Raw genomic sequence first — 13,317 nt, 5'->3', positions numbered from 1 at the left:
AACTCAGAAATCAGCCTGTCTCTGCCTCCCAAGTGCTGGGATTAAAGGCGTGTGCCACCACACCCGGCTGACCCCATCTCCTTTTTTGTTTTCCCAGAGACAAGTGTCACTCAGTGAAGGAACTCTAACCAGGCCTAGCATGCAAGCATGGCTCTGGCAGGCCCTGCCCTTCTCTCTTATTCTATTCACCTTGCCAAAACGGTTAGATGGCATCCTGAAAGCTAGCCACTAAGGTCTGTTCCCTTATTTGTCCACTTCTGAGGTTGACTACCAAGGTCCAGCTATCAAAGTATGAAGTCCAGCCATCGAAAGTGTACGTAAGTACACAGTAGCTGTCTTCAGACACACCAGAAGAGGGCGTCTGATCCCATTAGAGATGGTTGGGAGCCACCATGTGGTTGCTGGGAATTGAACTCAGGACCTCTGAAAGAGCAGTGTACTTAACAACTGAGCCATCTCTCCAGCCCCAGATTATCATTTTCTTATGGACCACATCAGTCTCCTCTGTATCCAGAGGCAGTCATTTGTCCATCCTCCTGGATAAATTCCCCTTCCCCTTCTCCCTTGCTCCCTTCCCCTTCTCCTGCATCCTCTATCTCCTGTCTCTTATTCCCTGCCTCTTGTTCCTCTGAGGAAGATAAATATCCTTTGTGCTGAGAACGTGGTCTTAGGGGTCCTGAGTGGATCCCCATCCTTTCTCTCATAGCCCAGGCTACTTTCGTTTTGGATCTTCCCGCCTCTGCCTCTGGAGTGCTGGGATTGCTTGCAAGTGCCTGCCACTGAGCTGAACCTCTGGGCTTCAGTTCTTTTTCTCTTTTTCTTTTCTTTTCTTTTCTTTTCTTTTCTTTTCTTTTCTTTTCTTTTCTTTTTTCTTCGAGACAGGGTTTCTCTGTATAGCCCTGGCTGTCCTGGAATTCACTTTGTAGACCAGGCTGGCCTCGAACTCAGAACTCCGCCTGCCTCTGCCTCCCGAGTGCTGGGATTAAAGGCGTGCGCCACCACGTCTGTTTTTCCTAATCATACCTCTTTGTGTCTTTCTGAGAATGTGTGAAGCCCATGGCTATCTGACTTACTTTCTTGTTTATCTGTCTCCCCTCTAGGCTCTAAATTCCAGGAGAGCAGAGCTGGAGTTTCTCTGACTCCCTTCTCTAGTCCTAGTCTAGCCCTGTATTTGGCCTATAGAACAGGCACTCGGAGCTGGGGAGATGGCTCAGAGGGTAGAAGTCCTTGCTGCCTAAGCACGGGGCACCTGAGTCTGGATCGACAGTATCCGTGGGAAAATCTGGTCGTGGCTGCAAGAGCCTGTAACCCTGGTGCTGGGGGAATGGGGCTCAGGGGGGGAAGAGAGAGAGGCAGGGAGGTGGGACAGGGAGGGGGAGAGGGGAGGGGAGAGAACCCCCTGGGACTGCCCAGCCAAGCTGAAACATTTCAAGCTCCAGGTTCATTGAGACATCTGTGTCAAAGGAGTAAGGTGAAAAGCAAGAGAGGTTTCCTCCAGCTTCTGGCCAGAGATGTGTTGTACACGTACATTTGCTGTTCATGTACAAACATGCACACGCACACATACGCACAAGCACACACATTGGAATAGGTACTTGATATGTTTGTTGATGAATGAATGAACAGAAATGAAAGGAAATGTTTTCAGGGGAAGGGCTTTAAGACACGTTCTCATGTAGCCCAAGCCGGCCTCAAACTTTCTACATCATCCAGGTTGGCTTCAAATCTGCCATGGAGCCCAGGCTGACCTTGAACTCATGATCCTTCTGCCTCACTCCCAGGGGCTGGGATTGCAGACATACACTACCCCATGTGGTAGAAAGGCATATTGGAATGGCAGAGCCTCTTGACAGGGTGGGTACCGGTGGAGGGGCACATTGATTCTTTCTGGGTTGTCTCTGTTGGTCTAGACTGTGTGGAAACCTGACCTTGAATGCACTAGAAGCTTCTTTGCTAGGCAAAGACCTTGAGGATCAGCCCTGTTTATAGCTTAGACAAGGATGCTGGGAGGAAGTGGTGCCAGAGTTCTTTAGCTTAGATAAATGTGTGGATGGATGGCTGTGCACCGCATGCATGCATGCCTGGTGTGTATTCATTCAACACACATATTGAGTACCTATTCTAATGTGTGTATTTGTGTGCGTGCGTGTATGTGTGAGTGCGCATGTTTGGACCTGTACAGCAATGTGCATGTACAATACATGTACATCTCTGGCCAGAAGCTAGATAAAAGAATGTACCTGGGGGGCTGGTGAGATGGCTCAGTGGGTAAGAGCACCCGACTGCTCTTCCGAAGGTCCTGAGTTCAAATCCCAGCAACCACATGGTGGCTCACAACCATCCGTAACGAGATCTGATGCCCTCTTCTGGTGTGTCTGAGGACAGCTACAGTGTACTTACATATAATAAATAAATAAATAAATCTTAAAAAAAAAAAAAAGAATGTACCTGGACCCAGGATGGAGAAAGGCAGGTGTGTGGGACGTGTTTTGGGGTGTAGGGGGAGGCTGGCTAGCACAACAATCTGAGAAGAAAGGAGGAACAGTATGCTTGAAAAACAAACCATTGGAACAGAAGACGGACATTTGAAAAGCACTTAAGGTTTTCTTTTTTGAGGTCTGGTCTCGCCCTGACTGGCCTGGAACTAGCTATGTTTGAGGAGTATTTAAAAGGCAAACTCAAGCTGGGTGTAACTTGTAACTCCAGCTCAAGAAAGTCTGAAGCGGGAGAATTGAGACCAGCCTAGGCAACATAGTGAATTTTAAGCTAGCCTGGACTACAGAGTGAGACCCTCTCTCAAAAACAAAGCAAAATTAGGGTGTGTGCGCGTGGGGGGGGGGGGGTTGGAGAGATGGTTCAGTGGTGGAGAACATAGGCTGCTCTTCCAGGGTTCTGCTCCCAGGTCACAGCCATCTGTAATTCCAGTTCCAGGGGATCCGACGCCCTCTTCTGGTCTCTGTGGAAAACAGGCATGGAAGTGGTGCCCAGATATACAAGCAAGCAAAATACTCATACACACAAACAAAACCATATGTCTCTGTGTGTACATAAACATATGTGTTCACGTGTGTAAACTGTCTGTCTGCGTGTAAACATAAAGGCTTGTGTTTGGATCCCTAGCATCCACATGAAGGTCTGGTATGGTGGCACCTGTCTGTAAACCCCGGGGGCTGAGGGGTAGGGTGGAGTTAAGTGGATGTCTGGGGGGATCGCTGGCCAGACAGTCTAGTCAAAGTGCTGAACTCCAGATTCAGCGAGAAATCTTGTCTCAAAAAGTAAGGTGGCAAGGGACGGACAACAACTGATGTTGACCACCGACTTCTGCCCACAGACATGGACACCATCATACAGCACATATAAAAAATATTAAGGGCTGGTGAGATGGCTCAGTGGGTAAGAGCACCCGACTGCTCTTCAGAAGGTCTGGAGTTCAAATCCCAGCAACCATATGGTGGCTCACAACCATCCCTAACGAGATCTGATGCCCTCTTCTGGAATGTCTGAAGACAGCTACAGTGTACTTACATATAATAAATAAAATAAATCTTTAAAAAAATATTAAAAATAAATATTTTTATCCCTAACAAGATCTGACTCCCTCTTCTGGAGTGTCTGAAGACAGCTACAGTGTACTTACATATAATAAATAAAATAAATCTTTAAAAAATATTAAAAATAAATATTTTTAAAACGTAAAGTCAATAGCCTTGTTCACTGGAGGATGGTGGAGAATGGAGAACACCAAGAACGATTTTGAGACTTGAGTCCATGAGTCACCCATCTCCTTTAAGCCTGTCTCCCAGTCTAAAATCAGAGAAATGGCTACTGCCCTCCCTAGCTCACACCCCTTATCCCATTTCATTCAGGACTGAGAGCCAGCTTCCAAAGTAGCCATTTTTCTGGGGAGCACTCCTCACTCGATCATCTGAAGAGCATGGGGTAAAGTCGTGAAGACCGACTTCGATCAGTTCAGACCCTGGGATAATGGATGTTTTGGGGCGCGCGCGCGCGCGCGTGTGTGTGTGTGTGTGTGTGTGTGTGTGTGTACAGGGATCTTGAAGAGTCGTCACAGCGAAACATTTAAGAAGGATCCCTTCCGAAGATGTTCTTTTTGGAATATATGAAAAACAGGTGCTTGCTTGGACTGTAGGGCTTGAGAATTAGGGTTGGAGATAAAGAACGAATGAACGCACTAAGATGGAAGACGTCCAGGGGCGAGCGCGGGAGTGAGAGTGCAAGGACCTGTGGATGACACGCAACACGTTGAAAGCCATACCTGGAGTTTGGATTTCTCGCTTAGTCTACCTGGGAAGACACAGGCGTACTGCCTCGATTCTCAGGTCACCTCGGTCTGTATATGATGTTGGGTAGGGCAACACAGAAAGCCCCTGGAAGCTGGGGTGGCGGGAGCGCGCGCGGGGGGTGGAAGGGGGGTTGTTTCTAGGCAGAAGCTACGGGTCCCTCTACTCAAGTCCAGGGAAGCAGCGGCTTTGGACAGGACCATTCTCAGAAGATGGAAGGGAAGAGAAATACATCACCGTGAATTCGACCCCACGGAATGAGCTAGGCACTGTTTCATCTCTTTCTTTCTTCTTCTTTTATTTACTTCCTATCCCGTCATCACTGGCTGCTTTCTTGTACGATCCTGAGTCTTCGGCACCACTGAATTAGTCAACGGTCACCCCTAGCGCCACGCGTGGTACAGCCCAGTGGAACCCGCTCGGAGCACAGGTTATAAAGCCTCGGCTGCGGCAGCGGACTGCGGAGTGAAGATGCGCCCGAAGGAGCAGGTGCAGAACGGTGCGGGAGACGGGACGGGGTCGGGGGACCCAGCAGCAGGCACCCCCACGACCCAGCCTGCAGCGGGTCCCGCTCCGGAGCCCTCTGCGGAGCCCAAACCTGCTCCAGCGCAGGGAACCGGGTCCGGACAGAAATCAGGATCCCGAACCAAGACAGGAAGCTTTTGTCGGTCCATGATCATTGGTGATTCGGACGCACCATGGACCCGCTACGTATTCCAGGGGCCTTACGGTCCCCGGGCCACTGGCCTGGGCACTGGAAAGGCCGAGGGAATCTGGAAGACACCAGCCGCGTACATCGGCCGGAGGCCCGGCGTGTCCGGCCCTGAGCGCGCGGCGTTTATACGAGAGCTGCAGGAAGGTAAATTAAGTCTCGGGGATCCCGCACTAGGCGCTATTTGGGTATCTCCAGGTAGGAGGGGGTCCACCGACTCAGGCGCCCCGCCCCCTTGTGGCTCTCAGTTCCACCTTTCCACCACCCCCGCGAGACCACAGAGTCAGCGGTGCCTGTTTGGTTTCCTTTTCCCCATTCCCCCCCCTTCCGGTTCCCCGATTATTATGGGTGCGTCAGGTCCAGAGCTCTCTCGCGCTCTCCGCCCCCCTCTTCGCGCCTGTTGCTGTGGCAGATCTGCGCACTCTCAGTGCCCCCTCCCCGTCTACTGCAGTGCCAGCAGAGGGGCGGGGGCTGCGGGTGCGCTGCTGGGTGCGCTTTGAGCCTGCGCTAGCCCGCAGGAACCAGCCTGCGTGGGTGGGTGGAGGGGGGCAGCCTTTGACCACTACTTGGCCTCAGGGGTCTGGGTCGCGCTTCTCCGAAGCTGGAATGAAGCGGGAGGAGTGGGCGGGGCACTGGGCTTCTGTCCCTCCTCTTCTGGGCGGGGGCGATTTTAGGCTCAGGTGTCCGCTTCTGGGTGCTGAAGAAGTCTACTTGGCCCTCCTGTGACAAGCAACAGGTGTAGGATGGGTGACTGATTTGTTTTTATGATCCAGGAGACTCTAGTGAGCTGGCTAAACTGCCGATTGGGGCAGGCATGATGAGCCCAGTATTTGCCCTGACTTCTTATCTCGAGGGACCCAGAGACCCAGGGGTCTTGAGAGTCCAGTTCCCGAGCCCGGAGGGTGGTTTTGCCTTTACGGCACCCAGGCCCCTCCTGAGAAAGCAGGAGTGGGGAGATCCGGAGCTGAGGAGAGGGTGTTAGGGTCAGACGGAGTGTAGTCTCACAATCTTTGTTGTGAGGGGGTGTAGTGGGCTGTGGGCAGCCTCGGCTCCTTTCCCTGACCCACTCGGGCCTTTCCTCCTGCAGCGCTGTGTCCTAATCCACCACCCACGAAGAAGATCACCGAAGATGATGTCAAAGTGATGTTGTATTTGCTGGAAGAGGTGGGTACCGCCTTCCTCACTCAGGCCAGCCCTCATTTTAACTCTACCCTACAGGACTTCGGGCTTTTATCTGTTTTCTGCTTGCCTGGGGGCCAACTTGAGGGCCCCTTTCCTGGAAGGCAAGTAGATTTCAGAGGACCAGTCTGGACTGATCTTATCAGACCCAGGAGTTGGTTAATAGTCTTTGGTACGTGGACGACTGGGGAAAGACTGGAGAAAATTCTTCTTGCGGCCTAGCCCTGGTTTCTCCCTCCTGTTTGGGAGGTCCTGGAAACTGCGAAGGAATTGGAATGGGCTGGCTCTTCTTTTGCAGAAAGAGCGGGACCTGAACACAGCCGCCCGGATTGGCCAGTCTCTGGTGAAGCAGAACAGTCTCTTGATGGAGGAGAACAATAAGCTGGAAACCATGCTGGGCTCCGCCAGGGAGGAGGTACCAAGGAGAGTCCCGTGTGCCCCCTCCCCAAACTAGCCCCCGTTCTGCCTCCTTGTCCTTGGGCTCACCTTTCCGTGGCATCTCTCCACTGCCCTAGATTTTACATCTCCGGAAGCAGGTGAACCTGAGAGATGACCTCCTTCAGCTCTACTCGGACTCGGATGATGATGATGATGAGGAAGACGAGGAAGACGAGGAAGAGGGCGAAGAGGAGGAACAAGAAGGACAGAGGGATCAAGATCAGCAGCACGACCACCCCTATGGTGCCCCCAAGCCGTACGTGTTCGGCCTTTGTGTGTGCCCGGGATCATCCGTTCTCTGAGCCTCAGTGGCTCGTTTGTAAATGGGCATGGGCGGGCCTGCTGACACTGTCGCTGCTGCGGAAGCCTCGGGGAACTGGGATCCTCCAGCCCTTACAGTCTTGACTCTCATCATCGCCCTCCCCCTGCCAGACCCCCTAAGGCCGAGACAAAGCACCGCTGCCCGCAGCTGGAAGCCCTGCAGCAGAAGCTGAGGCTGCTAGAGGAAGAGAATGACCACTTGCGAGAGGAGGCGAGGATGGGGGGAGGAGGGCGTGCCCTTGGGATGGTGACAGGGGATGGTGACAGCCTTAACCCCTTCCTTTTTCCCTCCCTCCAGGCCTCCCACCTTGACAACCTGGAAGACGAAGAGCAGATGCTCATTCTGGAATGTGTGGAGCAGTTTTGTACGTGACACCTTGTTAATTCGGAGTAGGGCCCTGTGTCCCGAGAGACGAGGGGGAGGACCTCAGGGTTTGGAGTCTGGAGATCTGAGCTGAGGTCCTGGCTCTGGGACTTTGCAGCTGTGGTAGCCCAGACAGATGCCTTGGCTTCTCTGAACCTTCATCTTTAGAATGACGACTGATAGCCACGGCCTGCTCCTCATCTTCTCAGGGTTTATGAGGGGGCAGGAGAAGCACCATTGTTGCGTGTGTGGTCACGCTCCCCTGTAATCTCAACACTCAGGAGTCAAGAGACAGGAGGGGTCAGGTGTTGAAGGTCACCTACGTGGGACTCTGGAGGGGGGGGATGGGCGGGGAGAGCGCCTGCCGGGGAAGGGTAGAGCGCTGCAGAAGACATAGAGGCCATTAAAGTCTGTCTATTATTTGGAGCTGTCCAAGCTGGCAGGGTGGACAGGACAGCGAGGAGGGAGCCAGGAGCTGCCAGAGCTTGGGCATTCAGGGCTGAGACAGTTCATAGTCACACACGGAGTCTAGGCTGTGCCGAGCACCAAAGTGGCCTTCGAGGACCTCAAGCCTACCCACTGAGATGCAGATTCAAGGGGATAGCATCTAGCTTATGCTCTTTCCGAATCTCATCTCTGTCCTTCCTTCCCCTGCAAGCCACAGCTGGCAAGTCTCAGTGTCTCTAGCCCATGACACCTCACAATGTAAAATGGGGTCTCTCCGCCCATCCAGGTCCTTTTTTTTCCTACAGCCAGGATGAGTTTCTGAAACCAAATCTGGCTCTAATGTGACAAAAATTCCAGAACGGCTTCCCATTGGTCCAAGGATAACTGCAACCCCTTCCCTCACCTCTGGGATCTGGTCTCTGCTCACTGCCCTGCCTGCCCCCTCCCCGCTGCCCATTCCATGCAGCTTCCTTCTCTGTGTGGTAGGGCTTACATAGCCAGTGGCTCCTTCCAGAGCCCTTCCCGGATTCTGCAGTACTGAGTTGGTCACGTGCTCCACCTCTGAGACCCCCTCCTCTACTCCTCCCTTGACACTGGCTCCGTCGTACCTCATACAATCGGGATTGTGAGTTCCCCTGTCCCTAGTAGACTGGAGCTCAGTGTGGACAGGGATCAGGTCTTAGCAAGTCATTCCCCAGCCCCCTGCTCTGTGTCAATAAATGGTTCTTGAAAAAGAAGACCCCGGGGGAAGAATGCCAAGCCCCTCGGGAGAATGCCAAAGCCCAGAGGGACCTCTGTGGGGGTGACGAGAACCGAGATGCAGAGCCAGGCTGATCTGTGCTTGTCCTGTAGCGGAAGCCAGCCAGCAGATGGCAGAGTTATCGGAGGTGCTGGTGCTGAGGCTGGAAGGCTATGAGAGGCAGCAAAAAGAGATCACTCAGCTGCAGGCCGAGATCACCAAGCTACAACAGCGTTGTCAGTCTGTAAGTGGCTCTGCCAGGCCCCAAGTCCTTCCCTGTGTAGGCATCAGAGTTGGCAGAGATAACGGGAGAGCTATTCTGCCCAGCCACATCCCTCACCCAGTCCACACAGAGAGAATCCTACACGCTCCCCAAACCAGGCTGCATGACCCCCCCACTTTATGACCCCCGTTCCTCATGACTGTCAGAGACAATGATATGGGAAGACTGGTGGGGTAGGAGGTGCAGGAGTGGGAGGCCTTGGGGAGGGGGCCTCACACCTCATGGTTTCTTCCAGTATGGGGCCCAGACGGAGAAACTGCAGCAGATGCTGGCCTCAGAGAAGGGGATCCATTCAGAGGTGAGGTTCTATGATTCCCCGGCAAAGATCTGGAATGTAGGCCCCACCCCACCCCGAGGGATGATTCGGCTCTCCAGAGAAGACAAGCAACATGGCAGCAGAGCCTTTCTGCCCTCTATCCTGCCTGGCCCACGGTCCAGCCGTTATCAGCTCGTTTGAGGCCTGAAGAGGGTAGAGATCAGGATCTTGGCCTGGGTCACCCAGAATCACACTGTTGGATCTGGAGCTGGGGTCTTTGCTTGTGCCTAAAGCAAGAGCAAGCAGAGGGCCTGACTGGAAACCCCTGGTCCTCGCAGAGCCTGCGAGCTGGCTCCTACATGCAGGATTATGGGAGCAGGCCTCGTGAACGCCAGGAGGATGGGAAGAGCCATCGCCAGCGCTCCTCAATGCCTGCGGGCTCTGTCACCCACTATGGATACAGTGTGCCTCTGGTGAGCGTGCTCTTTTACTTCGGTGTGCCCTGGGTTTCAGCCCTGCTGGCTGATTTCTGCCCTCAAGATTATTTTTTCTGTGAGTGTGGGGGTGGAATGTCTCCCCCTCTTTGCTGTAGGATGCGCTTCCGAGTTTCCCGGAGACACTGGCTGAGGAGCTCCGGACATCTCTGAGGAAGTTCATCACTGACCCTGCGTATTTCATGGAGAGGTATGTGTAACTGCGATCCTCAGGCTTGCTTGGTTCAGCCATGCTCACTTCGGCCCACCCAGTGCCAACTTCCTTCTCTGAGTGGAGAATGGTTGACCCTAATGTTCTTACCTCCATTGCTTTCCCGGGCATCCTTCCTGCCTCCTTATCCTGCCTCGCTCACACTGCCTAGCTCTGCAGACTGCATGGGGATTGGTCATTTCTACCTGAGACTTTTTTTCCTTTCCCTCCCTCCCTCCTTCCCTTCCCTCCCTCCCTTCCTTCCTTTCTTCCTCTCTCTTCCTCCTCCCCCTCTTCCTCCTCCTCCTCCTCCTCCTCCTCCTCGTTTTTGAGGCTGGATTTCTCTGTATAGCCCTGGCTGTCCTGGAACTCACTCTGTAGACCAGGCTGGCCCCAAACTTAGAGATCTGCCTGCCTCTGCCTTCCCAGGACAGATGCCACCATGCCTGTGCTCCCCTCCCCCCCCCCGTGACTTTTCAATACGTTTATGCCCCAGGGAATTTGCAGTTTGAGCTTCCTCAGTACACCTAAGGTCTGAGATGGTGGGGGGAGACATCAAACCTGGGGTGACCTGGCTAAGGGCTCCCCATCATCTGTCTTCACATTTCAGCAGCCAGACAACCACTTGTTGCTGGTTCTGTGACTCTGAAAACTCTGAGAAATCTGTGTCCTTGGGGGCTGCTCATCTGCTCGTTGTTTTGGGAATGGCTGTGCCCTCTCCATTCAGAGCTCACCTTCTAGGTGGCTTTTGGGTTTAAGCCTACTCCATGTGGATGGAGATGATGGCTTTTCTTTTCTTCCGCTGACTACGATCTAAGACCCAGTCCCAGTTTGGCTGCTTTGGGTCCTGTGGGATCAAGTCATCTGATGCATCCGAGCCTTACTATAATGGAGTTATTTCTATGACAACTGGCTCTGGAATGAGATATCCCAGGTGTTCTTCTCTAGGCTGGAGGGTGGGAGTGGAGACGAAGAAGGAACCTTTTTGGTATTGATAACCCTCATTTCTCCTGCTGGGGGCCTGGGCTGGGGTTTTGGAAGCCTCCGAGATGATCCCCTCTCCCCTCACTCCTAGCTGGGACAACTGGGGTGGGGGAACTATCAGGGTCTGTGGAGTGAAGTGTTGGGGCGGCACGTGTGGAGAGACGTCACTGTCTCCTTGCCTAGATGTGACACTCACTGCAGGGAGGGGCGGAAGAAGGAGCAGAGGGTGATGCCACCCCCACCGGCTCAAGATCCCAAGCCGCCTGAAGATTTTGAGGTTCCAGAGGAGCTGGTTCCAGAGGAGGAGCTGGGAGCCATAGAAGAGGTGGGGACGGCCGAGGACGGGCAGGCAGAAGAGACCGAGCAGGCGTCTGAGGAGACCGAGGCCTGGGAGGAGGTGGAACCCGAGGTGGACGAGACCACAAGGATGAATGTGGTGGTCTCCGCCCTTGAGGCCAGCGGCCTGGGCCCTTCGCACCTGGACATGAAGTATGTCCTCCAGCAACTGTCCAACTGGCAGGACGCCCACTCTAAGCGGCAGCAGAAGCAGAAGGTGGTCCCAAAAGGTGAGTGTTCCCGCAGAGGACACCCTCCTGCCAGTGGGACAAGCTTTCGATCATCAACCATTTGAGAGGTGAGAGTAGGTGAACACCCCCTCCCCCTCCCCAGTGATCGCTTACCTCAACTGGGTCCTACTCAGTGTGCTGATTTGCATGGACTTTGCATACGATTGACATACTATTTACATAGTTGCCTCCAGTTCCCCCTTGGCTAGAACTGCTGCCTCCGTGTTTATTTATGCAAAATCTGCTTACAAGTCCAGCTGTCCATCCACTTTCTTCCTGAGGGGGGCTGAACTGGGAATCAGGGTTGGGCTATACACCCCTTGGTACCTCAACTTCCTATCTCTGCCCTATCCTTCATCCCGAATTCCTCTACCCTGGAGACTCCCCAACCCCGCAGCAGCAAACAAACGTGGGGGGCGGGATCCTGGAGCAGCAGCCCAGAGTGCCGACCCAGGACTCTCAGAGGCTGGAGGAGGACAGGGCCACTCACTCTCCCAGTGCCAGGGAGGAAGAGGGGCCTTCTGGGGCCACCTAGGCCTGGAACGAAGGCCTCTGCCAGCAAGGGCCACAGTTGGACCATTCCCCCGGGTGAGTGTGGGGCTCCGGCAGGGTGATAGGGGCGGGTCAGGGTCTCTCCTCTGCCCATCTAGAAACCCCAGCTTTGGGAAGTGCTCTGAGGGCAGGCCCTCCCTCTGAGGAGCTGTCCGTGAAACCAGATGATTTAGTGTTGGGTCTTTTTTTGTGTCAGCTCCTCTGTCTTCATGGCCCCGTGGGTGGGTAGATGTGAGTGTGCGCCATTTATTAGAAGAGGAACCCGAAGTTCAGAGATCTGAGATGACTTGGCCAAGGTCATACAGCTAGGAGCAGATCTGAGCCCGTGTCTATGAGTTCTGAACCCCTGGCCTGGTCTCCTGCTGTCCACACCTCCTGCTCCTGTCCTTGTGCGCCACCTGAAGTTTTGGCAGCCTCCTTCAGTCATTCCGAGCCGCCCTCCGCCCTCCAACCCCCAGACCCAACCCCCATTTTGGGGGCACCAGTGGGTGGAATATCACTGGCTGCCGGCACAGTAAGATCTCGCAGGTTATAAGCCGGGTCAGCACGTCCCATCCGTGCCTGACCACGGGGGACCTGAGTGAGGGCCAGTGGTGGTTTTCTGTCGTCTCCTCTGACAGGGCTGACTGGGTTTGAGGGTGGTCTGGCTCCTGGCTCACACCCACCCCTTCTCTTCCTGGGTTTGCTGTTTTCCAGCAGCCAGAAGAAGCCCCACAGACAGCTTGAGACCCCCTCCTTCTGCTGCCTGGCCAAGTCCCACCCTTCCTTCCTTTCCTCTGAAACCCACCCCCCACCCCCCATGTCTGCCAGAAGTTCTCCCACTGTCCTGGTAGACCTGTCTCCTCTTGTAGGACAGGCTGAAAGAACCCCAGTCCCTCATTCTGAAACTGGGGCCAAAGCTGTGATTGCTGGAACCCCAGGGGTGGAAGCAAACTGTGGTCAGATTGGCTGGCTACCAGCAGCTCTGAGATGGGTGTGAGTGGGCATGTCCCTAGGGTAGGCAGTTATGAGGGTGGGGGGAATCCTCTTTACCCCTTGAACCTCTCACGTAAAGGGACTTCGCCAGTCCTGGTTGGCTTTTTGAACCTAGTCCTTTTCGCTGTTTTTTTTACCCTTCTCCGTTTCTATTGCTGTGTGTAACGTAAAGTGTATCTGAGTGAGGGTTGTGTCCCTCTGCCCAGTGCTGTCTCTGTGTCCTGTGGCCTGTGAGTTTCCTTCTAGAGTTCTACCTTCCTCCACATCTGTGCTTGCACAGAGCTGTGGCCTCAGCGCCTGCCCTGCTTCTGCAGTGCTTCATAGTCTTGTAGCTCATCAACCTTTGTATTGATGTATGTGCCAATGTGGGAAATAAAGAACTTGTGGGATATCTGCCCTGTCTCAGTTGTGTTCCTTAGGGATCGTGGTGTGTGTGTATGTGCCTGTGTATGAGTGTGTGTGTATGAATGTGTGTGTGTATGTGTGTGTGAGTGTGTGTGTGTATGCCTGTGTATG

At 53.8% G+C, this 13,317-nt stretch overlaps 1 protein-coding gene across 5 annotated transcripts; it reads left to right on the top strand.

The window, feature by feature from the left end:
* The first annotated feature begins 4,545 nt into the window (after positions 1 to 4,545).
* Hap1 (huntingtin associated protein 1) lies at positions 4,546 to 13,194 on the top strand. Of its 5 annotated transcripts, XR_003845169.1 has the most exons (13): positions 4,547 to 5,160; positions 6,101 to 6,177; positions 6,491 to 6,607; positions 6,708 to 6,886; positions 7,063 to 7,162; positions 7,250 to 7,316; positions 8,615 to 8,745; positions 9,020 to 9,082; positions 9,379 to 9,513; positions 9,633 to 9,724; positions 10,892 to 11,274; positions 11,655 to 11,862; positions 12,023 to 13,192. XR_003845169.1 is itself a non-coding variant. In XM_029546557.1 (12 exons), the coding sequence occupies exons 1-12, from the start codon at positions 4,773 to 4,775 to the stop codon at positions 11,807 to 11,809; spliced, it is 1,860 nt and encodes a 619-aa protein (XP_029402417.1). In that variant the 5' UTR covers positions 4,546 to 4,772; the 3' UTR covers positions 11,810 to 13,192. The 5 variants fall into 5 exon arrangements, 4 of the variants coding, with proteins under 4 accessions (XP_029402417.1, XP_029402416.1, XP_021068142.1 ...); XM_029546557.1 differs by having other exon boundaries at positions 4,546 to 5,160; positions 9,406 to 9,513; positions 11,655 to 13,192; XM_029546556.1 differs by having other exon boundaries at positions 4,546 to 5,160; positions 10,910 to 11,274; positions 11,655 to 13,192.
* The last annotated feature ends 123 nt before the right edge of the window (positions 13,195 to 13,317 follow it).

Source organism: Mus pahari, chromosome 14, assembly GCF_900095145.1.
Source record: "Mus pahari chromosome 14, PAHARI_EIJ_v1.1, whole genome shotgun sequence".
NCBI classification, from domain to species: Eukaryota; Metazoa; Chordata; class Mammalia; order Rodentia; family Muridae; genus Mus; species Mus pahari.
Note: the sequence above shows the minus strand (reverse complement) of the source record. Positions and strands in the feature narration are given on the sequence as shown.